Genomic DNA, 27710 nt, shown 5'->3' on the forward strand with positions numbered 1-27710 from the left:
CACTCCGGCTGGGCGCGAAAGCTCGAACGCCGCTGCCTGGCTGGAGACGGCGGGAGCGGCCGCGTCCTGACGAGTAAGGGAACTGGGGACCTGTTTCGTCCCGAGTGGCGCGCTGAGGAGACCGGGGTCATGACGGGTGAAGTGGTTTCCGAGGTGAGTTCGTGCCCTTGCCTCCATCCGTAGCTGCGAGGGCCCGGCGCCGAGGGTGGGGGGGGGGGAGCAGGGGTCGAACCGGCGGAGCGGGTCGCGGAGGCGGGAGGACTACAGTTCCCGGCGCGCCCCGCGGCGGCTCGGCTTCTCTACTCGCGCGGAGATAAACCCGCGGGCCCCGCGCGCTCGGGACCCAGCGGTCGGCCCCGGCTCTGGGTCCCTCTCGCCTCAGTCCCTTGCCTCAAAGCCTGTACCCGGGCTTTGCGTCGCCCTCAGGCGGCCGCCGGCCCCAGCTCAGCCTGCTCCGCCCGCCCCTTTGGCGCGTTTCCGGCGGCGGGAGCGCTTCCTCCAACAGCGCCCCCAAAAGAGGAAGGACCCAGCCGAACCGAACCGCTAGGATGCGACCGTAACCCTCCAGGCTCCTCTGTCGGGGCAGCATAAGGAAAGAGAAAGTGAAGTCGCTCAGTCATGTCCGACTCTTTGCGACCCCATGGACTATAACCCACCAGACTCCTCCGTCCATAGGATTTTCCAGGAAAGATACTGGAGTGGGTTACCATTTCCTTCTCCAGGAGATATTCCCGACCCAGGGATTGAACCCGGGTCTCCCGCATTGTAGGCAGACGCTTTACTCTCTGAGCCACCAGGGAAGTCGCGGCAGCGTAAGTCTCTGTAAATGGACGGCTGGAGTCTTGCTACTGCTGCTACCACTAAGTCGCTTCAGTCGTGTCCAACTCTGTGCGACCCCATAGACGGCAGCCCATCAGGCTCCTCTGTCCCTGGGATTCTCAAAGCAAGAATACTGGAGTGGGTTGCCGTCTTAGGGAGTTCCAAACTGGGTCTGGAAGAGGCCTCTGAAGTCATCGCACTGGGTCCCGAGAAGGGAAGGTACCAGTCTTGGAAGCCTTCCGGGCGGTGACTGGCTGATCGTTCTCGGTATTGGCATAGAAGCATCTTTCCAAATCTGTGTTCTTTTTTGGAGCTGGGGCTGAAGTGAGACAGTCTGGGGCAAAATTTAACGGGGCGCTAAAATACTCAGTAATCAACATAAGTTTTTAAACATTTTTATTGAAGTATAGTTGAATTACCATGTTGTGTTAGTTACTACTATACAGCAAAGTGACTCAGTTACACTTACACACACATTCTTTTTCATATCCTTTTCCACTATGGTTTATCACAGAATATTAAACAGAGTTCCCTGTGGTATACAGTAGGACTTTGTTGTTCAAGATAATATTTTATGCAGTTTTTCTTAAAATAAAAATTAATGCAAAAAAATTCCATAATTTGGTTTTGAACAAGATATCAAACTGAAGTGAACACACAATCCAACCCTGTATCTGCACTACACTGCCTTACTCACCTCACTCTCAGCCTGGCCCAGGTTCCAAAAAAGCTTTACAAAAGCAGGCAGCTGAACTCATGGGCCATAATTTACCCATTGATTTTTAAAATTTTAATTTTGCACAAAAATCCTTTTGATTACTGAGTGTTTTGAGACCTCCTAACCTCACTGTGTTCCTGGCCCTGATTATTGCTGGCTCTGCTCCAGATTGCCTAGAATAGAGTGGTTAGGAACATCACCTTGTAATGAGCCATGTGGTTACCTAAGCTCACTTTCCATATCCACAAGTAGTGTTACTGCTTTGAGTTGTTGGGAGAATCAACAGCATACATCATGATCCTCAGTGATTCCTCTGTTTGTGTTATTTTTTGTTATTATTTTAATAATTGCACTAAACATTCAAATCAACTTAGTAGTTGTCTCAGAAACCGTTCGAGTGTGGTCTTGTGCCCATTACATTACAGATGTATTTCCCCCCTTATTAATAAGTTGATTCAGAGTCCTGCGAACACCAGGGTTGTGGGGGAACTGGCATCTAGGGTTAGCTTGATCACTAACTAGTCAAGTTATCCAACTAACTCCCTTCTCCTTAGATTTTTCACTTGTGACTTAAAAAATTGGAGGGGGTAGTTTGGGGCTGAATTTCAGTCATAAACATAGAAAAGCTCTTATAATGAACCCGTCACCTAACTTCTACAGTTATCAAGTCCTGCCAATCTTGTTTCATTTACACCCCCATGTACTTCCCCCCTTTACTGGATTATTTGACAGCAAATTTCCACACATACTTTATCCACAAATATGTCATGATACATCTCTAAAAGGTAAGTGCATTCCAAAAAAGATAACTATAATATTATTACCATACCTAAAGCATTTAGAAATATTGCTTGATATTAAATGATCAGAGTTCAGATTTTTTTGACTCTTACATATACTTTCAGTTTGTTTGAATTAGGATTGAGACAAAGCCTGCGTATTGCAGGTGTTGCTGTATCTCTGTATGTATGTGTAAATACCTTAACTCTCTTTATAAGTCCCCCTCCCTCTTTTTATTCTTGCAATTTATTGTTAAAGAAATGACATCGTTTGTCCTGTAGAGCTTCCCATATCTGGATTGCCTGAGTGTGATGATATTTAACATATCATATGCATACAGTGAGAAATAGTTCACACAGAAAAGCACAATAATGCTTGATTCTTATTTACCATAACTCAAAGTGTTGCCTCTGTAATATCCTTCAAAGATGAACAATGAGTTTTAGTTTGTTTTTTCTAGCCAGTAATTTTTAATGTCATCCTTTTGTTAAACCATTGTATTATTTTTTTCCCCTTATTTCAGTCTGATGATCCCATGATGATTTATGTATCTTTATGTACTTAGAGTGTTCTGTCACTTACTGGTTAATACAAAGTATATTCTCATTTTCTAGGTTCACCTAGAAATCAATGATTCAAAACTCATTTCACAAGAGGAAACAGACAGTCCTTCAGACAGTGGACAGGGCAGCTGTGAAACAATTGGGCCCTTGAGTGAACAAGGTTTGTAACAGTCAGTACTTTTATTACTTTTATTTTTAGGAATAGAATGTGGGAGCGTGGTTCTAAGTGGACTGGATTAATTAAATTATTCTCTTGATTTTTAAAATTATTAATACCTCACCTTGTTTATTCTGTTTATTATAAAAGCAAAATAATAGTGCATATACTCTTGGAAATAACTACTTCTATTATATTATTGAATGTATAAAGTATCTAAAAGCTAGCACATTGCCTAGTTAAATGCATTCATTCTGTAATAAAAGGATTTTTAACACCTGCCAGAAGGATCAGAACAGCTTTACACTTTGTAAATATATATAATTACATTTCTCAGTAAGAGATATTTTTCAAGAGAAAATGTTTTTCAAAATGTATTTTTAGATTTGCTTTGCTACAATTAGTTCTTAGTTACGTAATTTCACAAGGTGATATATCACTTGGATAATTGGATATGATTTTCAGGAGTGGTGGGACTAGGAGCAAGGCCAAATGACAGTAGGCCTCTAAAAAAAAAACTGTGTTTCCTCCAGATTCAGATGAAGAGATATTTGTGAGCAGGAAATTGAAAAGCAGGAAGGTGCTGCAAGAGAGTGATTCTGAAAGAGAAGACCCAGTGTCTCCAGAGAAAACTACCTATGACGCTGCCGAAGAGGAGGATAAAGAGAACCTGTGTGCTGGAAAGAATGGAGAAGCCAGAAGGATCCATAAAACTCTGGCAGACAGTGATGAAAGTGACGTTGAGGAGTCTTTATGTCAGGAGAATTCTGAAACCCAAATGACACCTTGCTTAGAGATGGGTCTCCAGTCTGAAAACTCTGTGGACTTTACAGTTGACAGAAAGATTTCCAAAAAGCCCATGTGTGGTAAAGAAGGAATTGGAGGAAAAGCAAAAGTAAAATCAAAGCGAAGACTTGAGAAAGAAGAGCGAAAGATGGAAAAAATTAGGCAGCTGAAAAAGAAGGAAACAAAAAATAAGGTACATTTGAAAGAATAATTTGCTGTTTCCAGGGCAGATTAACATTTTAGGGAAAAAGAGTTGCTTTTAGTTCTTGGAAGTTGTTTCTGCACTCAGAATATAGCTTTGAGTTGATTGTTTTGCAGTGAGGTATGTAATTTCAAATCTGTTGTTTGGTGGTCTCATTCTCCATTTTGGATACAAGAGGACATTTCTAAATAAGTAGGTTTCTGATTTTCTTTGTGAGCACATGGAGTTACTCTTGGCTGTTTCTGATCTGATGAAAATTAGCTTCCATAGGAGGAATTTTCATGCACCCATCAATCGGAAGTCTTGTTTGCTAACTAGAAAAACTGTCCTCAAATTTTATAAACTAGTTGCTGTTTAATGAACTGTTAATTGACTTTTCAAAAACAAAGGTACTATTGATTAAGTTAGTTTTGGACGATTGCATCAGATCACAGCATGGATTTCAAAGGATGACAAAGGAACCAATGATAATGTTCTAGGATGCCATGTACTTGTCTGCTCATGAAATGTGAACTTTTCTGTCCTGATGCAAATTGCTGTATGATGTAGTAAAATACTGGATTTAAAATGATTGCATTTTGTTTTTTCCTTATGTGTTATCCAGGAAGATGATGTGAAACAGCCATTTAATGACAGTGGCTGTCTGCTTGTGGATAAAGACCTTTTTGAAACTGGGTTGGAGGAGGAAGATCACTCTCCATTAGAAGATGAAGAGTCGTTAGAATCAATAAGGGCGGCTGTGAAAAACAAAGTAAAAAAGCACAAGGCAAGTAAACAATGATTGCAGTAAGAGCTAACCCACTGCTTCGAACCTTTGCTTTGTGTTCTGATTTACTGATGGAACCCTAATTTTTTTTTAACTGAAGAAAAACACATGTCAATTGATACAAGTTTTTCAGCTGTTAATTTTGGAACCATGCAGTACAAGTTATAGACATTCTAACTTGTTTGGAAACTAGTATTTTCATTGTCCTGATCAACTCAAAGCTGTATTCTGAGTGCAGAAACAACCTCCTAGAACTAAAAGCAACTCTTTTTTCCTAAAACGTTAATCTGCCTTGGAAACAGCAAATTATTCTTTCAAATGTACTTCATTTTTTGTTTCCTTCTTTTTCAGCTGCATAGTTTTTTCCATCTTTCGCTCTTCTTTTGCACGTTTTCGCTTTGATTTTACTTCTGCTTATCTTCTAATCCCTTATTTATCACAAACTAGTATTTTCATTACTTTTTGAGGCAAAAAGTAAGGTACTTTATTTTATTTATTTAGTTGGGCTGCGCTGGGTCTGCACTGCTGTGCGTGCATTTTCTCTAACTGTGGTGGCCGGGGGCTCCTCTGGTTGCAGTGCATGGGCTTCTCGTTGTGGGGGCTTCTCTTGTTGCAGAGCACAGGCTGTAGGCCTGAGGGCTTGGTAGTTGCTGCTCGCGGGCTCTGGAGCACAGGCTCAATAGTTGTGGTACATGGGTTAGTTGCTCTGTGGCACCAGACCAGGGATCAAACCCATGTCACCTGCGTTGGCAGGTGGATTCTTAACACCAGACCACCAGGGAAGTCCCATAAGATACTTTATGTTGTATAAGAAACAGGTGAAAAAGGGGAAGAGCTATAAATTTTATAACTTAATGGCCTCTAGGACATGAACCTTTAGGGTTTCAGGAAGGCTATGAAAGAGAAGCATCAGTCAAAGCATCCTTGTCCTGAGTGTTTGGAAGCATAATTGTTCTTCCAAAGATTATCTTTTTAGCTCCCTGAGGGGTCATTGTCCCTCCTTAGGGAAATACAGAGGTGTAAGAAATGAGGCCCCAAGCTCCATGGGAGACATCTAGTTTATTTTCTAGGCATTATAGGATGTTGTGTGTCTAACATTTTGTGTTTAATAATTATTGATTTATTATTAATGTAGCATGATGTGATGTTGGAGTGCAAAAACAGTCTTTGCATAAGCAACATCCTCTTGTGTCGGTTTAATTTTTGTCTCTATTAATCCATTTGCAACCTTCTTTTTTAGAAAAAAGAACTGTCTTTGGAGAGTGGGGTCTATTCATTTGAAGAAGAAACTGAGTTGTCAAAAGGCACCACGAGGAAGGTGAGGTAGAGCCTTGTATGTTAATATTTGTCATGCTGAGCTCTTTTCCCAGCAGATTGTGGATTTCTCTGGAATTTTATTGTATCTGTTGTATTTTCCTGATTCCCAGGATGTTGCTTTGTACATAGTAGGAACACAGATATGAATTAGGTTGAATCAATTCTAAGAGACTTGCAAATAAATGAGCTCTTGAAGTTTATATTGTATTGAGTTTATTAGAGATGACTGTTTCTTCTCTATCTTTTCTTGGAAAGAGCAGACTCTTAAGGGATATCTTTCTTGATAAAAGCATTAATGTAGTCTCACTTTTTGTTTTCTTTAAGGAAAGAAAGGCAGCCAAGTTAAGTAAGGAAGCATTAAAAAAATTGCATAGTGAGACTCAGCGCCTTATTCGAGGTAAAGAAACCAATACGGTAAACATTGAAGTTTAGAATTGATCTTGATTAATGGCCTTGGTTCTAAAGCCTCTGGAACATTAATATAAACTAAGAAAATTTCCAGAACTAGTGGTGGTAAGAAGGGAATTTTTCATTTTTAAAATTTATTTAAAACTTTAAAAAATGTTTTGGCCACGCAGCATGTGGGATCTTAGTTCCTCAACCAGGAATCGGACCCGAGCCCCCTGCTTTAGCAGTGTAGAGTTTTAACCAATGGACCTCCAGGGAAGTCCTGGGAGGGAATTTTTTAAAGGGTTGTCTGTGGTCTGGCTGCATCAGGATCTCTTTTACAAACCAAATTTATAAATTCTTAGGCCCCAAAGAAATTCTGACTCAATAGACTTGAAATGGGGTTCAAGAATTTGTATTTTTAAAAAACTTCTTGGATCAGTTGATTTCACAGCTAGTTTTAAAAGCCACTGGCCTTCATGGAATTCTTTTGTACTTAGATCCTATTTTATGTTAAAGGCAGGATTGTTTTCTATTTCCGGTGATGGCTTTGGTTGTACTGTTTAACTGAATGTAAAGCAACATTTCGGACTATATAGTATATGCCTTTGCTTATTCTGTTCCATTTTATAGAGTCTGCACTTAATCTTCCATATCACATGCCTGAGAATAAAACCGTTCATGAGTTCTTCAAACGTAAACCCCGGCCCACTTGCCAGGGAAATGCCATGGCGCTCCTGAAGTAAGAACCTTCTTTCCTTGTGATTATAATTTTCATAAACATTCAGTTTTGAGGCAAACACCTGGTGTAAAAATTGAGATTCCTCGCTCTTGTAAAACTGATCTAACCAATTATGTGCAAAGGGTTGGGAATGTTTCTCATTTAGGAGAATGTTTAACTCCAGCTTGTTTTCTCCTCTCTAGGTCCACTAAGTATCAGGCAAGCCATCACAAAGAAACCATAGACACTGAAAATACAACTGAGGTGAATGGCGACCACCACAGCAAAGACTCTGCGCAGACAACAGGTGCAGGATGTGAAATGGAAATTAACGCGCTTCCTGCAGTTTCAAAGGAACCCCAGATCACTGCTAAATCCGACGAGCCTTGCGGTAAAGATTTGACAGGAAGTGAAGAGCTAGAAGTTCCCGAGAAACAGGAGCAAAGTGATGCTAGACCTCCACCTGGGGACGTCTCAGTGGCACGTCAAGAATGCAGCGTCCTGGGGAACAAGGACAGTGAAGAGCATCAGACTGAAGGGCTTGTGGCACCTGAACCTCATGCCCTCGAGGAAGAAAAAGGCCTGAGAAAAACAGAAGCAGCAGATGAGAAGGCAGAAGAGCCCAGCCAGCAAAATGGATCAACAGCAGCGGTGCCCCCTGAGAAAGCAAGGAGGTTCACTGTGGACAGACTTAGGCAGCTGGGGGTAGATGTTTTCCGTAAACCTCAGCTGGGTGCTGACAGAGATTCCTTTGTGATACTTGAAGAACCTGAAACCAACAGAGGTAATTCTTTGAATTGGGGGGAGCTTCTCTAGAATGATTTGTTCTGGCAGCTTCTAATATTTGCCAGTGTGGAGGACAGGGAACACAGGAGAAACAAATAACCACGTGGTCTTAATACTGATGTACCGGATATGGATAAAAATCATCATGTACATTTGGCAAGGTATCAGAACATTCTGAACCTCGTTTAAAAGGGAAACCTGTTGATAGTTAATGTACAGAGGAGGGTACATTGCTGTTGTTTTGTGGTATGACATTGATAAAAGCATTATTCAATTCAGTTTTTCACAGTTAGAAACATCAGCAAATTGCCTGCCAAACTGAATTTCTTTTCTTTCTTTTTTTTTCACTCATTCAACAAATATTAAACTACCCACTTCATGTAAGATGCTGTAAGGCATACTTGAGAAATCTGACATTTATCCTACACTTAAGCTGCTTAGACTCTAGCAGGGGAGATAAGAAGTAGGCAAATAGCAGTAATACAGGAAAGTGACATCTTCTATCAGGAACATGTGTCACTGATAATTGGAAAAAATTAACATGGGAAAAAAGGTAGTGTAGTCTTGCTGAAAGAAATACTTAGAATAAAGCATGGAAGTTCAGAGAAGGGATGTTTCTTACAATAGGTGGTTAAAGAAAGGCTTGAAGAAGAATCAGATGTAATTGCTTGTTCACTTTCTTCGCCTTTACGCTTCAGGAGGATCTTCTTCTGGCTTGTTCTTCCTCTGTCCCCTGTGCTTCCATAGTCGATGACACGTTAGGCAGCCATGTTTAATGAATGAATTAAGGACTGAATGAATGATTCTTCAAGAGAGAGCCCAAGGGACCTACCTGGAGGTCCAGTGGTTAAGACTCCACGCTTCCACCTTAGCGGGCACAGGTTCTATTCCTAGTCAGGGAACTAAAATCCCACATGCTGCATGGTGCAGCCAGAAATTGAAAAAAAGAGAACTTAGGTATTCCCCACTTTGGGTAGATTTCCTGATTTGTAGGTAAAATTGGGTTTTCTTCCTCTACTTCAAGGCAGTGTCATTTGATAATTAAGAGCTTAGGCTTGGTAGCAAGATCAGAATTTGAGTCTGGACGACATCACTCACTGTTTAAACTTGTGTATGCTATTTGACCTCTCCAAGGCAACTTTAAAAAAAAAATGAAATAACACTTCTGGTTCACAGTGCAACACTATAGTGAAGCTATGTTAATAATGCATACAAATGGAAAGCATAAAGAAACACTCAAATGGTAGCTGTTCTTTGTATTATTAGTGAAATTATTTAGATCGAGATGCTGCTTTATAAACTAGCATATGGTTGGCAGGTGCTAGGTCAGCCACAGTATCAGTTAAGTCATTGTTGATTGAATGGGTGGATTTTGTGGAAGTGGAGAGAAGGACATTCTTGGGAGGGACAGAAAGCGCTCTGTGTGGTACATATTGGGAGGATGTGTAAGTCACTTTGACCAGAGCAGGTGGTGGGGTGGGAGAGCTGTGTAACAGAACTAGCATAGCTCTATTAGCAAAGAAGTGTGGGAATAAGCTGGTGCCCAGAGCAGGGAGAGAAAGTTTTGTTGTGTGGGACTAGACATTACCTAAATAGCCTCAGACTAACAGGTGAGGAAGAAACTTATACTAGACACTGAAATTTTGTTATGGGAATAGAAGTTTTCTTTATCATCTCAGACTGAGAAACAGGAAAGGGAAGCAACCTCCTTTTTGCAGCAGTGGAAACAGTGTCAGACTTTATTTTTGGGGGCTCCAAAATCACTGCAGATGGTGATTGCAGCCATGAAATTAAAAGACACTTACTCCTTGGAAGGAAAGTTATGACCAACCTAGATAGCATATTGAAAAGCAGAGACATTACTTTGCCAACAAAGGTCCGTCTAGTCAAGGCTATTGTTTTTCCATGTATGGATGTGAGAATTGGACTGTGAAGAAAGCTAAGCGCCGAAGAATTGATGCTTTTGACCTGTAGTGTTGGAGAAGACTCTTGAGAGTCCCTTGGACTGCAAGGAGATCCAGCCAGTCCATCCTAAAGATCAGTCCTGGGTGTTCTTTGGAAGGACTGATGTTGAAGCTGAAACTCCAATACTTTGGCCACCTGATGTGAAGAGTTGACTCATTGGAAAAGACCCTGATGCTGGGAGGGATTGGGGGCAGGAGGAGAAGGGGACAACAGAGGATGAGATGGCTGGATGGCATCACTGACTCAATGGACATGAGTTTGAGTAAACTCCAGGAGTTGGTGAAGGACAGGGAGGCCTGGCATGGTGCGATTCATGGGGTCGCAAAGAGTCGGACGCGACTGAGCGACTAAACTGAACTGAATGTATTAGATACTGATTGATTTTTTTTTTAGTAGTAGTTATCTTTCTTAATTCTCATAACCCCAAGTATTATTTTGCAAATGAAGAAAATGAGGTTTGGAGAGGTTGGGTAATTTTTCCAACATTGCAATTGGCTTATACAGGGAGCTAACACAATGCCTGGCTCATAATAGGCACTTATTTTTAACTCAGGATATGTTTTCCTTCAGAACTAATATTTGACATGAATGTCGGGTTTCCAGATCACTCTGTTTCATAATATATGTGAAGTTAGGGTCAGCATTCATTTATTTATGCAGTGAACTTTTACTTAGCATGGTGTTGCTTGCTGTATGTACCAGTAAGATGTAGTCCCTGCTCTCAAGGAATTTAAAATCTAATAGGAGTTACAGGCAGGAAATTTGGATATTAAGTGCTATGCATACTTTGAGCCTAGAGAAAGAGTTCCTCACATGGAGTCAGGGAAGTTCTAGAAGGAGTTGATACCTGAGCTGAGTCCTGAAGCCTGAGTAGGAGATACAAGGCAGAGAGGTGAGGGAGGGCTTTCTTGGTGAAGGGGACAGACCTGCAAAAGACAGAGAGACAAGAGAAAGCAGAGGATGCTCTGGTTAGCTGAAGTGAAGATTGCAAGGTGGTTGGTGACCAGAGGCCAGAGGGTGCAGGGCTTTTAGGTGGAGACATGAGCTGGAGCGGAGATGTTTCACTTAAAGAGGAGATGAAAGCTGGGAGAAGACTGAAGGAGGGAGAGGAGCTTGAACAGGGGTTCTGTGATGAGAAGGGTGGTGATTGAGTTGCGTAGTAAAGGACAAGGGAAGTGGGTGCTCCATTGGGTTGGGGGATGAAGAGTTTTGAGGGGCCTGGCTTTCTCCAGAAGAGTGAAAGCTACTCCTGCCTCACTCTAATTTTAGGTCCTGAGTAATCTTCCTCCATTTGTTTTATTCTCTTGGCACCAATGTTGACCTTCCTACTTCTGTTCCCTTCCCACTGCCACTGCCTGCTGTTTCCAACTTACTGAACTAATAAGAAATGGGATGCAGACTTATAGCTTCTCTCCCTACTCTTTGGTTTGCAGTGTAAACATGCCGTCCCTTTGGAGTTGGATTTTTGCAACTAAATAAATGATGTTGTTGTTGTTTAGTCACTAAGTCATGTCTGACTCTTTGTGACCCTATGGACTGTAGCCCACCAGGCTCCTCTGTCCATGGGATTTCCCAGGCAAGAGTCCTGGAGTGGGTTGCCATTTCATTTATCCAGGGGGTCTTCCTGACCCAGGGGTTAAACCCACTTCTGCATCTCCTCCATTACAGGTGGATTCTTTACCACTGCGCCACTTGGGAAGCCCAGTGAATAATGTCAGGGACTCATTGAAAAAGGTTTCTTTCCAGTTCTTCTCTTTTTCTACTAAGACCCTTTAGGGAGGGAAAAACCACATCTGGATGCTAACCACAAAACTACCGAAGTATGAGTTGAGTGAATTTTAGGAAAAAGAACCAAACTTGGAGTGCCCTGGACACATTATCATGGAAGAGAAAGCACAGCGTATGAGGATAGCTCGAACCCAAAGAAACTGTTCTTTTCCTTTCTTTTCTCTTTATAAGTGTCAGCTCTCTTACAACAGATCCCATTATGGTATGATTGGCTTGTTACACAGTGAGTAGGGGATGGTATGAGGTGACAGCTGGCTGAGGGAGAAAGAAAAGAAAGTTCTGAGCAAAAGTGGTGGGGAAGAAGGGAAAGGCCATATTGCAGTTAGACCACTGCAGTCATAGTACCTGTGTGTGTTCCCATTTGTATATAAGTTGGTATGTGGTGAAAGTCGCTTAGTCATGTCTGACTCTCTACAGCCACATGGACTGTAACCCCCCAGGCTCCTCGGTCCATGGAATTCTCCAGGCAAGAATATTGGAGTGGGTAGCCATTCCCTTCTCCAGGAGATCTTCCCAACCCAGGGATCGAACCCAGGGCTCCCACATTGCAGTTGGATTCTTAACCATCTGAGCCACCAGGGAAGCCCAGGGACCACCTCTCAATGGGATTTCCTTTCTCAGTGTACTGAGTATATCTGTGTAAAAGTTTCATGAAGAAACTTCCAGCCCTGCCGCCAAGTTACATCACTAATTGCATTGATTATTTTCTTTTTTTTGCCACACCACATGGCTTTGGGATCTTAGTTTCCCTGCTTCCCCGCTCCAGGGATTGAACCTGGGCCCTCAGCAATGAAAGCTCAGAGTCTTAATTCACTGGATTACCAGGGAATTCCCTCTTTTTCCATTTTTTAAATAGACCTTGCTTATATTTAGAGAGATTGCTAATAAACAGTGAGACGTTCAAAATACGAAATATTTTAAAAGGAGACTGAAACTGGTGACAAATTAAGCTCTTGCATAATTAAGGAGTATGGTATTTTTCTACCAGCTTAATGCTTTTTAAAAAAGAATTGCACATATTTAGAAACTTCAGTTGTAAATTTCTACCCTAAAATGAGTTTTAAGGAACTCATTTAGTCCTTTAGTTTGGGTTAAGGTATATGAATTGAACGCAGGTGTTGGTAGCAAAGGAGTTTTTGGTGTCTCTCTGTGTATTTTTTTTCCTTACACGTTTGTTGAACCTGGCTTGTACTTCTTAATTGGGATCTAAAAGGCAAACTGACATACTGGTTGGTGCTTGGTTTAGAACTGGAAGCCTTGAAGCAGCGTTTCTGGAAGCATGCTAATCCCACAGCCAGACCCAGGGCTGGTCAGAAGGTGAATGTGAACATCATAGTGAAAGATGTGGGCGCTGACGGGAAGGAAGAGCTCAAGGCAGACGTGGTACCCGTGACTTTGGCAGCGGAGAAGCTGGATGGGGCAAGCCACACAAAACCAGGTATTTGAGTTCATGGAGTTGTTTTATTTGTATATTTTTACTGGCCACGAGTAGGGTGGAGTGCCTGACTCTTGTACCCTGGCTGGTCTTCATGGCTGCTGAACACCCTATAGTGAGACGTTATAGAATCTTTTTCCTTGGAGACTCCAGAGATTGGATATGGCCTCATTGTATGAGGTGGGTAAGATGACTTTATTTCTTAAAATAGTTTTTGTCTTATTGTTTAAAAAAATACCCATTGTAGAAAATAAATGGAATAAATAACAAATTTCTGCAGTAAACAAAATTTCTGGAATAAACAAAAAGATTTTCTGTCAGAGACATCTTCTGTAACCACGTTGTATGGCCCTTTAAACTTTTTGCATGCATGTACATGTCTGTTTGAAAACAAAATAATAACGCGGTCATACATCATGCATTCTGCTTTGTAGACTGTGTTAGGGACAGGTCTGTTGTTCTCACTCCCACTTTGAAAATATGAGCAATTTATCACATAGAAAAAAATTAAACACTTAGGAAAAGGTATAAAATGAAAAATTAGGGAGGGGACATATGTATACCTATGGCTGATTCATGCTGATGTTTGACAGAAAACAACAAAATTTTGTAAAGCAATTGTCCTTCAATTAAAAGATAAATTAAAAAAAAAATTAGTCTTCCCAGAGGCAGCTTAACAATTTCATGTGTGTCCTAGGAAAATTCATATGCATTTACTATTGTGTAAGTGTATGAGAGAGAGACACTGAACACTTCCTCTCTGCCAGACACTGCTCTAGGTGCTTTACAGTAAATAACATCAGTGTCCTTATTTTATATCTGGGGAAACTGATATACAAAGCATTTAAACAGCTTGCTCAAATTTATATAACTAGTAACTAAGAGACAGAGAAGGTGATGGCACCCCACTCCGGTACTCTTGCCTGGAAAATCCTATGGACAGAGGAGCCTGGTAGGCTGCAGTCCATGGGGTTGCAAAGAGTCGGACTGGACTGAGCGACTTCACTTTCACTTTTCCCTTTCATGCATTGGAGAAGGAAATGCAACCCACTCCAGTGTTCTTGCCTGGAGAATCCCAGGGACGGGGGAGCCTGGTGGGCTGCTGTCTATGGGGTCTCACAGAGTCGGACATGACTGAAGTGACTTGGCAGCAGTAAGTAACAGAATTAGTAGCCTAATCCAGATCATCTAACTCAGGAGTTCAGATATACATACTGCTTTTGAGGTTTTTTTATTTTAACATCATATGATATTCCAGTGTATAGGTATAACATGATTTGTTTAACGATACTTCTGTTAAGGGACATCATGTTTGTTTCCGTTTTAGTATTTCATACAATATTGCATCCTAGTATCACATATATGTTAGTAAATCTTGATGCAAAATTCCTTACAGTGGAATCACTGAGTCCTAGTCACATTTTCCATCAAAATAAGTTGCACCAATTTTCACTCTGAATGACAGTGTGTAAGAGTTCCTGTTTCTTTCTGTTAATAATGGATATAACAAATGTTTGCCTAGTGTATAAAAAGTGGTATCATTATTTTGATTTGTATTGCTAGTAAGAAGTGAGGTTAAGCATTATTTTTAACACGAGTTCATATCTTTTGCTCATATTTACTCTTGAGTTGTTTCTCTTTTTCTTCAATGTGGGTACACTTATCAATATTTTCCTTCATGGCTTCTAAGCCAGAGATTTTTGAAGGTCCACTTGCCCCCGTTCCTTTTTTTTTTTTTTTTGCTTTTTTATATAATAATTTTATAATCTCTGTAATATCCCAGGGTATAGAACATAATTATGGGAGTTATCGCCTACACTCAATTCCTAATATTCCCCCTTTGTTAAGATAACAGAAGCCTAAAATACGAAGGTCTCTGATTTTCTTTTTGTGATGTGCCTAGAACACTTCTGGAGTTGCCTGAAATGGACACTTGTGTTGTTGTGTGTAGTTGGTCATTGCATCTAAAGCATCTCTTCATACTTTTGTTCAGGGGAAAAGCTTCAGGTGCTGAAAGCTAAACTTCAAGAAGCAATGAAACTCCGAAGGTTGGAGGAGCGTCAAAAACGCCAAGCATTACTCAAGTTAGATAATGAGGATGGATTTGAGGAGGAAGAGGAGGAGGAGGAGGAAGAAATGACAGATGACTCCGAGGAAGATGGAGAAGAGGAGGGAGAGGAAGCCTTGGAGGAAGAAGAGGAGAAAGAAGAGGGAGCGGAGGAAGAAGGCAATGAGGAGGTTGCTGGCAATTACGTGGTTTTGTTACTAGGTCACGATGAATAAGGGAAAGAGAAAATCAGATCTGAGTAAGAGGCTGATGAGCATGTTTGACTGTAGAAGAGATTTCAGGGTCAGAGATGAAGGTAGCTCATGTGTACTGAATCTTAGTGCATTCAGTTCTTTCAGCCCCATGGAACACCTGCAGTTCACAGTCATGCCCTGGCTTCTGCCCGTTGGTTTGGATATTGTACTATAATGCTGATATCGAAATGGCTTTCTATTAAAGACTTTTATCTTTGTTGTTCATTTAGATTTCTCTATTTAGGAAAAGAAAGCACTTTTAACCTTGGCCAGGTTGAGGTCTGGAATAAATTCTCAGGCCAAGACCTTCCCAAATTAATTGTTGAAGAAGGTATTTGTAGATGGGTCTCTGGCCCTTGTTCTAAGGTATTGTTTTCTACCTAGAGAAGACAGGTGATGGTAGGATTTTTGGTATTAGGAAGAAGAAAAGTGTCCTTGTTTGAACAGTGGAGTCATTTGAAAGAGCTGGTTAATGTTTACCCCTTGGTAAAGGAAGAGGAAAGCCATGGCTGAACCGAGCAGGGTGTCACAGTCTGGTTGAAAGCCAGGAGTTGTCCTGCAATTTCAGGCTAATCATGCAGTTTCTCATTGACTCAGTTAAATGATAATCCAGTTCATTCAGAATCTTGTAGCAGTTTTGAAAGGGTAAAAGGTAAAGTAACAAAGTATAAAAGAGCTCTAGAAGTGTCTACAACTAATAAATTGTGTCAATGATGATGGCAGGCCTCAGCTCCCTTCAGGTTTACCTTTTCAGACTTAAGACGTGACTTGTAACTAAGCAGCCATATTTCAGCTAGTATGTTTGCTTTAAAATTTTTTGACCTGTACTATTTTGTTTTTGGGTGGCGTGATTGATAAAGACTGCAGAATTCCTTCTCGGTGGTGAAGAAATAGAAACCAAAGATGAGAAAGAAATAGATAAAGGAAATGATGATGGCAGTGGTGAAATTGGCAAGTCAGTTGGCCTGTCTGTCCCCAAGCCTCTCTCATCTGATTCTACCTTCCTTCTATTCAAGGACAGCTCTTCCAAGATGGGGTAAGTAATTCTCTCTAAGGAAAGATAAGATTCCCTGGTAATACCAGGGAATTTGCCCCTCTTGGAAGAAGTAGAAACAGATATTCAATTTACCTACTTATTTTGTAGTTACTCTCCTAGTGAAGAAAAATCAGAAATAGATGAAAACTCAGGCAAAAGACCTAGCAAATTAGGTAAGTAGTGACTCTTATATAGAACTTGAAACATGATTTTTCTCTGATCCTCCAGCTTTAACATTTAAGGACTACAATTCCATAAGGTTCCATTTTTCTGAACCTTGGTGAACTTTTCCCGGTCTTACCTGTGACCGTGATAGGAATTTATGAACTATGTTGTTTTTCTTGGGAATTCCCTTGTGGTCCAGTTGTTCGGACTCCATGCTTTCACTGTTGACGGCCCAGGTTCAATTCCTGGTTGGGGAACTAAGATCTCACACGTTGCATGTTGTAGCCAACAAACAAACAAAAAATCCCAAATATTTCTCTTGGTCCAGTTTTTGAAATCTTACATGCAGTTTCTTTCCAGTTGACCCTAAGCATTTAATAGGTCGTTAGTGAATATGTGTTGATCGAGTGAAACATGAAACATTTATATCATGTAGATCAAAGGAAGATGTATAAGTGATTAGATAATGGAAAGGGTAATCATAGGCATTAGGGAAGGTGAGAGAAAGACAGGAACTTTGAGGTGTCACTTAGCTCAGAGTGATAAACCCTGATTGTATGATGCTATCTTAGTACCATAATTGACCTTTAATGTAATGTTTTAGAACATGTAACTTGAGAGGTCTACCAGTGGATCTTATCAGTTTCATTCTCAACTCTTTCCTAAACAAATCTGACTTATTTCTGGGAATCATGCACTTAAAAGTTGTCTTTCTTTAGATGAAGATGATTCATGCTCATTACTGACCAAGGAGAGCAGCCACAATAGCAGCTTTGAGCTGATAGGCTCCACACTTCCGTCCTATCAGCCCTGTAACAGACAAACAGGCCGTGGGACCAGTCTTTTCCCTACAGCAGGAGGATTCAGATCTCCTTCCCCAGGGCTATTTCGAGCCAGTTTGGTCAGTTCAGCCTCTAAGGTGAGATGCTAATGGTTTTCTAATCTCCTCCCCCTTTTGCTTCCCGCATTGCTAAATAAAGTGTGTCCAAGCCAAAAACTCCCACCACATTATGTATGTTCAGTTTTAAAAATCCACCCACTTTGTGTATTAAAAACAAGCCTCATCCAGGGTTCTTTCTTTCTTGAGGATGTTTTTTTTAAGCTTCCCTTGGCTATGCATTGTCCTCCCCAACTGCAATTGCCTGAGAGTAGATTAAATTTTACAAATAGCAGCTTCTGTTGTCATGACAGTGAATGACATTTGTAAAATGTTTTGTTTTTGTTTGGTTTTGTTTTGGTGCCAGAGTTCAGGAAAGCTGTCTGAGCCTTCACTTCCCATAGAGGATTCCCAAGATCTGTATAACGCCTCCCCAGAACCTAAGACACTTTTCCTAGGAGCAGGAGACTTCCAGTTCTGCTTAGAAGATGACACTCAGAGCCAACTGTTGGATGCAGATGGGTAGGTAGTTTTATGTTTCTGTGGGTGGGACGGTGCTGGGTACTGCTTAATTTTGTTTAAAAATAAAGCGAGCTTCTGTCACTCCATCTGTGCTTTCTCTTCTGAGAAAGAGAGGTGTGCAGACCATTAGTATATTCTACAAGTTTGAACAAAGTCTATCTAGAAAATAAAAAGTAAATAGCCTTGCTAGTGTTCTGATCCTTCAATTTCTACCTTATTAGACCTGCATAACTCTAATAAGGTCATCAAATTTCCCTGTATCCATATCCCTGCAGGCTCAAATGGTAAAGAATCTGCCTGCAGTGTGGGAGACCTGGGTTTGATCCCTGGGTCGGGAAGATCCCCTGGAGAAGGAAATGGCAACCTGCTCCAGTATTCTTGCCTGGAGAATTCCATGGACAGAGGAGCCTGGAGGGCCCCAGTCCATGGCATCGCAGAGAGTTGGACACGACTGAGTGACTAACACTTTCACTTTCGTCCCACTACGTTAGGATTTTTAGGTGGCATTGAGAATTGACACCTCTGTGGCACATTACATGGCCATAACACCAGGCCCTACTCTAGCACCATCTGAAGCCCCAAATTAGCCTTTACCCTTTGTCTTTTGAATAGCCTTTATTCTTTCATAAACATCCCCCTCCCTCTCAAGGTTATCACAGGCTAAAGTCTGACACTCTTGTCTTCTGGTTCAGAATTCAGCTTCTAACTTTGCTTTTGGAAATGAGTTCAGGCTTTTCCCCCACTACTTTTTTTTTTTCCTGGAGCATTTCTTACACTCTTCATTGGGCTTGTAGGTTCTTAAATGTTAGAAACCACAGGAATCAATACCAAGATTTGAAGCCTCGGTTGCCGTTGGCCAGTATGGATGAGAACGCCATGGATGCCAACATGGATGAACTGTTGGATTTGTGTACTGGGAAGTTTGCATCTCAGGCTGAAAAGCCTCTGCCTGGGAAGAGTGACAAGAAAGAGAACATGGAGGAACTTCTGGATCTTTGTTCAGGAAAATTTACTTCTCAGGGTAATTATCCAACGAAGCAGCAAGGCTCACCCACCCAAATATCTTAAGTCAGTGTCCATGTGAAGAAGTCCTTTAGTCTCAGGTGAAATGTTCACGGAAAACAGAGCCATGGTGGATTCTTGAACCTAGGTTGAATTCACTGCTTAGCTCCTAACATTTAGAGCTCTTACTTTTTTAGGATGGTGAAGTATCACCTTAAGACTGCTTTAACTTTGGCCGTATGACTTGTTATTTGAGGCTGGAATATGTGCAAAGCTTAGAGCGGTGTCTACTGCAGAGTAGATTTCATATAAATGCTAAGTTATTACTTCCACCTGCGTACCCTTTTCTCCTTCTCACACCCCTGCTAGAATGTAAGCTCTTCGGGAGCTGGGATCTTTGTTTTATTCACTGCTGTCTCCCTGGTGCCTGGCACATAGTAAGCACTAAATAAGGATTTGTTGAATGAATGGATGGTGAGCTCTTTTTGGCAAGCTTACCTTAGAACTGTGTTGAGCTGGCATGTCTTCAGATGGCTGGGGAAAGAGGATAAAGCTGTCAGTTCTTGGTGACAAACCTCTTTTTCTTGTTGTAATGTAGATGCCTCTACTCTGGATCCATCAGAGTTAAATAAGCAGGAGAAGGAGAGTAGCCTGGGTGATCCAATGGAGGAAGCACTCGCTCTTTGTTCAGGCTCTTTCCCAACAGACCGGTGAGTCTCAGTGATCTGAGGGAATTTGGCAAGTTCCATGTTCTGATAAAGTACAGGGGTAGCTTCTCTGAGCTTAGCGGTAAATGGTCATCTTAGGGGCTTCATATCCTGAGAGTCTTGCAGTGGGTTTGAGTCTCATATTTGCATAGAGAAATTATTTATTATAATGCTTTCATTTAGTTGATTGGGAACAGGGTAAAAAAGGCAAGAAAAAGCACATGGAAGTTCTCAACATCACCAGTGATTAAGGAAATACAAATCAAAACCCCATTTTTTAAACACTTCCTCACTTGCAGCAGTTACTCCACTTTTGGGTATATACACAGAAGAACTGAGAACACGGTTTCTTAGTAGATATTTGTACACCCATGTTCCTAGCAGCATTATTCATAATAGTCAAAAGGTGGAAGCATCCCAAGTGGATGCACACATGCTGCTCCTGCTGCTAAGTCGCTTCAGTCGTGTCCGACTCTGCGACGACCCCTTAGACGGCAGCCTACCAGGCTCCCCATCCCTGGGATTCTCCAGGCAAGAACCCTGGAGCGGGTTGCCATTTCCTTCTCCAATGCATGAAAGTGAAAAGTGAAAGTGAAGTCGCTCAGTCGTGTCTGACTCTTAGCGACCCCAGGGACTGCAGCCCACCAGGCTCCTCTTCCATGGGATTTTCCAGGCAAGAGTACTGGAGTGGGTGCAATTGCCTTCTCCAGGATGCATACATAGTGGAATATTATTCAGCCTTTAAAAGGGAAGGAGATTCTGATACATGCTAAGACATGGATGAACTATGAGGAGATTATGCTAAGTAAAATGAGCCATTCACAAATATGCAAATACTGTATGATTCCATTTATATGAGGTACTTAGTGTAGTCAAATTCATACAGACAGGAAGTAGGAAGGTGTTTGCCAGGGGCTGTGCTGCCGTAAGAATGAGGAGTTGGTATTGAAAGGGTATAGAGTTTTAGTTTTTTAAGATGAAAAGTGTTCTAGAGGTTGGTTGGATAACACTGTGAATGTACTTAACACTAATGAACTGTGCACTTAAAATGGTTAAGACAGTAAACTTTATGTTGTATGTATTTTATCACAGTTAAAAAAAAGTTTTTTTTTTTGAAAGGCAAGATATCTTGTTTCCTGTTTCTTGAAGAGATTGTTGGGGCTATAAGATATTTTCAGTCCCCAGGTTGGCTGACTGCTTATAGTTGGCTTTCAACAACTTTGTATGGGTTTGTTGATTTGTATCTTAGGGAAGAAGAAGGTGAAGAGGAGGAATTTGGAGACTTTCGGCTTGTCCCAAATGATAATGAATTTGATAGTGATGAGGTGAGTTTGAAGGGAACAAAGTAATCATAATGAACTCCATGTATAGCTGCTGGGGATTTTTGTTTGTTTTGTAGTTTGAATTCTTGAGACGTCTGTTTGGCATGTTATCAAAAGCAGTTTCCTAGACTGAAATGTTTGGGCAGAAGTTTCTGAGTCTGTCTTAGCTGAGGGCGCGTTTTATGCTGTGTAGCTTTGCGTGTGGTACTGTATGATTTTGCAGGATGAGCACAGTGAGTCTGACAAGGAGGATCTGACACCGGAAGACCGTGAGGATGATGATGAGGAAGACCTCCTGCAGCAGTCGGAGAAGTCAAAACGGCAAATGTAGGTGTTACAGCCCTTCCTTCCATTGCAAACAAGTTCTCCTGACAGTTGAGCTGTAGCTTGCCACCACCATTTTACCTACATTTACTGGTTCTATTTTTGCTTTTTGTGGTTAACACAGATTGAATAACATCCATTTACATGATATCTTTTGAGTATTCAAAGATAGTCACAACTTCTTCAAGTGATTTCTGTACTAAACATCCCTAGTTCTTCAGCTGTTTCTCACATGACGTTGCTTCCAGACTCTTCACATATGTGGATTCTCTTTATCTTCAGGTGTGGTCTGACTACTGCCCTGTGTGGTGGTGCAACCACGTCCCTTGCTCTGGTTGCCTACTACTTGTAAAGTAACCAATAAGCATAAGAACTGAGTCACTGGAGAGCCTGAGGATCTAGTAGATGATTACAATTCTGCATGTCTTTTTTCCTTTGAATTACCATCATTGTGGGGCTTCCTCATCCTAGTTTCAGGCAAATGACCCACCGTTAATTTTTTAAATATTTTGTTGTTTTGATGATGAAAGTAAGCCATTTATTTTAGAAGATTTAGAAGAATACGGAAAGATAAGGCGTCCATGTCCACCGTTCAGAATATTTGTGAAAGTGGTGGTAGTGTTACTATTGCCTTTGTTAGGCATATATTTTCATGTGGTTGAGATCTGTAAAGTGTTTTATATATGCAGTTTTGCATCTTGCTTTTTTCACCACTTACTATATCTGTAAATATTTTTCCATGATATTGAAAATTGTATAAAAACCGTTTTAATAGATATTTCACATTTTATTGTATGTGGATGACTTTTAGATTTCAAATATAGGACATCATATTGATCCTTATTAGATTTATTTGTTGTGTTTAGCCCATCATTCTATTCTGTTGAGATCAGTTTTGGATTCTAATTTGTCACCTGTCAAATTAACCATCTCATACAGCTTTGGGTCATCTATAGATTTTTTTCTAAGGCAGTGGTTCTTAAACCTTATTTAACTATAGTGTCCTTTGTTCAAATGAAGTCTTATAAAGAATGGCAGCTAAAAGTTGAGCTGCTCAAAGAGGGTTAGATGGGAAGATTGAGGAGCTTGGTGGCTTTTGGCCCCTGAAGGAATTCCTCAGGAGCCCTAGGATTTAGAGGAACTCAGCTTTAAAATAATAATGCAAGTCTTTGATAAAAATCACCTTTCAGAAAGCCATCAAGCTTCTGCCATTCTCGACCATAGATAACAGCAATATGAACTCAAGGTGACAGTCAATTTGTTTTCAGTATAACCTGAAGTCAAAAAAACGAACTTGTGGTGGTTTTGATTACCACTAACTGAGCCTCAATAGTCACTGGAAGGACTGATGCTAAAGCTGAAGCTCCAATACTTTGGCCACCTGATGGAAGCAGCTGACTCATTGGAAAAGACCCTGGTGCTGGGAAAGATTGAGGGCGAGAAGAGGAGGGGGGCGACAGAGGATGAGATGGCATCACTGACTCAGTGGGCATGGTCTGAGCAATTCCCCGGAGACAGTAAAGAACAGGGAAGCCTGGTGCACTGCAGTCCATAGGGTCACGAAGAGCTGGACACGACTGAGTGACTGAACAGCAACAAGTGAGCCTCAGTCATACCTGTAATTTGTGGGTCAAGATTTGGCGGGCTGAGGAAGACCCCAGGCTATTACCTTTCCATACCATACTGTCTCTAGTCTATCTCCTGAAGCTGGTGAGCCTAAATGCAAAACAAAATAGTATGAACCTTCTGACAGGTATGTCTCAAATATATAGAGGAGATTGAGAGCTCTGGCTTTGGAGTCACCAGCCTAGGTTGAATCCAGATTCTGCTGCCTCTCAGCTGTGTGGCCATCAGGAAGTTGTTTACTCTCTGAGTTTCAGTTCCTTCAACTGTAAATCAAAGGGAACAATAATAATACCCCTCCCTGAGATTATGCAATAATGCTCCAAAGCACAGTTATTGGCACAAAGTAACAGGCTTTTAAGTATTATACAAACGTATTATTATTATTAATTTTTGCTTGTTATTAGAGGTGGCTGTGTGTTCTGCTTTTGTCATTACTGTGTGTATATTCATTGTTGTATTTTCCAATTTTCAATATTGTTTTCCAGGAGATTAAAGAAATACCTGGAGGACGAGGCAGAGGTGTCAGGGAGTGACATGGGAAGCGAAGATGAGTATGATGGGGAAGAGCTTGATGAATATGAAGAGGATGTGATTGATGAAGTACTTCCTTCTGATGAGGAACTGCAGAGTCAAGTCAAGAAAATACACATGTCAGTATCCCAACAAGCCCTTCTGAGCAGTGGGGTGCATCTTAAGGCAGGCCCTATAACCAGCCAGAGTGGCCCTGGTTTTGCACACCATATTTTTCCTGTCGTAGGAAAACAGTGTTAGATGATGATAAGCGCGAGCTACGTTTGTACCAAGAAAGGTACCTTGCTGATGGGGACCTGCACAGCGATGGTCCTGGACGAATGAGGAGATTCCGCTGGAAAAACATAGGTATCGTGATCATTGCCTTTAGAAGCGAATGGCACACGGTCCGTGTTTGTCCAGTCTAAGCCGGCAAGAGGAGTTCAAAACTATAGCAGCAGTTGTGGTGGACCTGGCCTTGACCTTTATTTTCCATTCGTGGTGGGAAGAGCTTGTGTCAGTGTATTGTAAACGAACAGGGTTCACTAGTGTCTGTCAAGACACCCTCTCTTGTGGGGATTGCAGAATGCTAATAGCCTTAACTCTTCGCTTTAGATGATGCTTCCCAGATGGACTTGTTCCACAGAGACTCTGATGATGATCAGATTGAAGAACAGCTTGACGAGACGGAAGCCAGATGGAGAAAGGAGCGAATTGAACGAGAGCAGTGGCTTCGGGACCATGTAGGAAGCCTGCAAGAGATTCGCCTATTCCAACCCTAGATATGAGGGTCATCTCAGTCACCCAGCTTGTCATGAGAGTTGTCAGAACCTTGGGCAGTGTATCGCTGTCTCTTTTAATTCTTGAATTTTCTTTTATGCTTTGAAAAGACTACCACGGGCAGTTGTATTCATGTTTTTGTCCAAAATACTTTTTTTTTTTGTCTGAAGCAACAGAGGGTAGCAAAAAGGAAAACAAATGTTATCCCAAGTACTCTAGCTTCCAGACTATGCTAATTCTTTGGGTCTTTGGGGGAACCGTGGGCTTCTGTTAATGCTGTCTGATTTTTATTTTCAGGCACAGCAGGGGAAAATTGCAGCTGAAGATGAAGAAGAGATTGGGGAAGACAGTCAGTTTATGATGCTGGCCAAGAAGGTTACAGCCAAAGCTCTGCAGAAGAATGGTGAGCTCTTAGTCCTTCACAGGGGCTGTCCCCCTGGATTGTAGGTGCTGGAGCCTTGGAGGTGACTCCAGCCCTCAGAGGCTTTGCAGCTTAGTCATGGACCTGTGTCTAATATTATCTTAAAGGGGCCCCTCGGATGGGGAGAGACAATATTCTTTCAATCGAATTCTAATGGACAGTAGATATTGTAGTGGAGGGTGTATATGGCTGGTTTTGCTTTATGTTCTAAGGCAGCTCGTGCATGTGTGCGGGCTGAGTTGCTTCACTCGTGTCTAGCTGTTTGTGACCCCACTGACTGTAGCCTGCCAGGCTCCTCTGTCCATGGTACTCTCCAGGCATGGGAGTGGGTTCCCATGCCCTCCTCCAGAGGATCTTGCCAACTCACGGATCAAACCCGCATCTCGGGTTCTTTACCACTAGCGCCACCTGGGAAGCCCTGTAAGGCAGCTCAGAGGAGTGAATTCTGGCTTCTTTGTTTAGTCGCCCAGGATTATATACCTAAGTGTTAGAGCTGGAATTTGTCTTATCACTGTTGTTTTTTCTTATTATTACTGTTAATCAGACAGTAAGTTTAGCTGAATTGTCTGTCTTAACCACTTACTATACTTTCAAATCATGATTATAAAATAATCAGTTCCTCTGGCCTCAGTTTATTAGTTTAGTTAAGGGCCTGATAGTTTGTTTAGATGTAAAAGTAATTCTACCCAGTTTTGCCCAGAGCAGGCCTCTCTGTCTTTTCTTTTCAGTCAGTCACACTGTGGTTATTCAAGAATCAAAGTCTTTATTCAGAAATCCTTTTGAAGCCATCAAACCGGGAAGTGACAACCAGGTTGGTTGGGGACCTTGTTCGTGTGAAGTCATGATTTGCAATGTTAGAAGGCCTCAGTCAGGTTAAGGGAGTGCTCTGTCATTAGGGAGAGGGGTGGCTGTGGGAATGGAAGTAGGTGTCAAAGGAGCCTGCTATTTCTTTTCCATTTGAGCAGGGTGGAAATGTGTCGCCTCCACACCTGGCGGGTGCAGGGAGGAGCTGGCTTCTCCTTTCTTGGAATTTGATACCAGATGACTCTTCTTTCCTCAGCTGAAGACAGGCTCCCTGCTCAACCAGCCCAAAGCTGTGCTTCAGAAACTGGCTGCCCTCTCTGACCTCAACCCCAGTGCTCCCCGAAATTCTAGAAACTTCGTCTTCCATACACTTTCTCCTGTCAAGGCTGAGGCAGCAAAGGAATCATCTAAGCCTCGGGTAGGGAATTTGAGAACTGATTTGGCGACTCTCCAAAGCAGAATGAATGAATGAGTGAATTGAATTGAATTGAAAATATATATGTATTTCTGGCTTAAAGATTTATGCCATAGTGTTAATCTTGCATTCCCAATAAGGTACAAGGGGATTGCTAACCCCAGTAAGTATAATCAGCTGTGAGACTTGCCTGGAAATTTTCAATTTCTTTTTTTCCTAATTATCCATGATTTAACTATGAGCTGCTTAAGAGCCGATTGAAGCTAAGTATGAGTGAACCACAGCCTGTACAAAGGTCTTGAGTTGATTCTTGTCTCTTTCTCTGCTCTGTAGGTACGGAGAAGGGGTCCGTCTTTAATGACATCCACTTCACCTAAGCGCCTCAAAATAGATGATAGTACTTCAGAATCGAAGCAAAGCATCTTCCGTTACTTGGAAAGCTAGCGCTATGAGGGCGCCAGCACCTCTGTGGGGGCTCCATTGAGAAGTATCTGGCACTGAAGGCTGGAATTGATGCTCACGTGGATGATCCCCACCTCCTTCACAGTCAATGCATTAAGATTGAGGACAGATATTCCGGTTCTTTCCACCATGTGGCTCTGGACATCTCTTTCCTAGTATTACTTCCTGGGTTGGCCACTAATAATTCTGGAGTGTTTACAACAGCAACTTATGGGATACCTGAGTGTCCTCCATTAAATATTTGACATTTTACCCTAGCAACTAACTGGATTGATTCCTTTTGGTGAAAGGGGTAGTTGGAGGAAGAAAAAGTGTGACAGGACAGAAAATTGCAGAAAGCAGTGAATACTGAAACTGCGATGATGTCTTCACACCCCTACGACATGCAGGATGGTTACCAGGACTCAGTGAGAGGGGCTTCTTAGAGGACCTAGGAATCAACAGATGGGCTATTTTAGAAGTCATGCCCCTTCCGTTTTCCTTTCTGGCCCTTCCCAAGGCAGTCTCAAATTTCCAGTTCACTTTTGCTTCCTTTATAATAAGCACTCAAACTGGTACCCAAGTCAGAAAGAGCAAATTTTCTGGAGTATAAGGATGAAGATAGAAGGTTACAGCCAGTGGCCATCCACATTAGATAGTCTGTGGACCAGAGACCTCTATTCTAGGACTTCAGTTTTTGATTTGAAACACTGTTGCTCAAGGACCTTCCTTTTCATTCTGACCGAAGAATTATATATAATCATTATTTATTGCATTCAGCTGGGTTGAGTACGTTGCCCTGACCAGTCAGAGGACAATGAAGTAATAACTTCATTACTTATTTTGAGAGAAGACCATCAAGGAGTTTCATCAAAATGTTGTCAAGAGGATTGCCACCAGTCCCAGTTTTCTCCGAACCACCATGAGGCTCTCAGAATTTTAAACATATTTTTCCCCCCTCGGAACCAAACGTCACTGCTTCCTTGGAAAAACGTCCCATGTAAACACTGTGGTTTCACTGTCATGAGCTGCACTTGGGAAGCTGGGTGAGCTGTGCCAGTTTTTTTTAACTGGTTGAGGAATCCCAATTTAACTGATGGAATTAGGATATAGGTTTTCTGCAGTTGTTTCTAATGTACAAGATGCTGACTTTGATGGAATTTGCATTTGTATATTTGTAATCTTATAACAGAGAAAATGTATATAAAGATGTTTTAATATGTATGTAGTTTTTCAATAAATCCAGTGCCTGGAGGGCACGATTTGG

General features: G+C 41.6%; 1 protein-coding gene across 1 annotated transcript; it reads left to right on the forward strand.

Annotated features, from left to right (window-relative positions):
* On the forward strand, positions 1-27710 carry CLSPN (claspin). Its single transcript, XM_005892644.2, has 25 exons — positions 1-153; positions 2932-3040; positions 3571-4016; positions 4630-4791; positions 6032-6109; positions 6433-6505; positions 7129-7237; positions 7420-8000; positions 13002-13193; positions 15184-15428; positions 16352-16527; positions 16636-16700; positions 17412-17611; positions 17937-18091; positions 18886-19112; positions 19692-19803; positions 21050-21125; positions 21346-21449; positions 23558-23722; positions 23830-23951; positions 24198-24325; positions 24660-24765; positions 25512-25594; positions 25844-26005; positions 26336-27710. Exons 1-25 carry the CDS (start codon positions 130-132, stop codon positions 26444-26446), a joined length of 4011 nt encoding a protein of 1336 aa, XP_005892706.2. The 5' UTR covers positions 1-129; the 3' UTR covers positions 26447-27710.

Source organism: Bos mutus, chromosome 3, assembly GCF_027580195.1.
Source record: "Bos mutus isolate GX-2022 chromosome 3, NWIPB_WYAK_1.1, whole genome shotgun sequence".
Classification (NCBI taxonomy): domain Eukaryota; kingdom Metazoa; phylum Chordata; class Mammalia; order Artiodactyla; family Bovidae; genus Bos; species Bos mutus.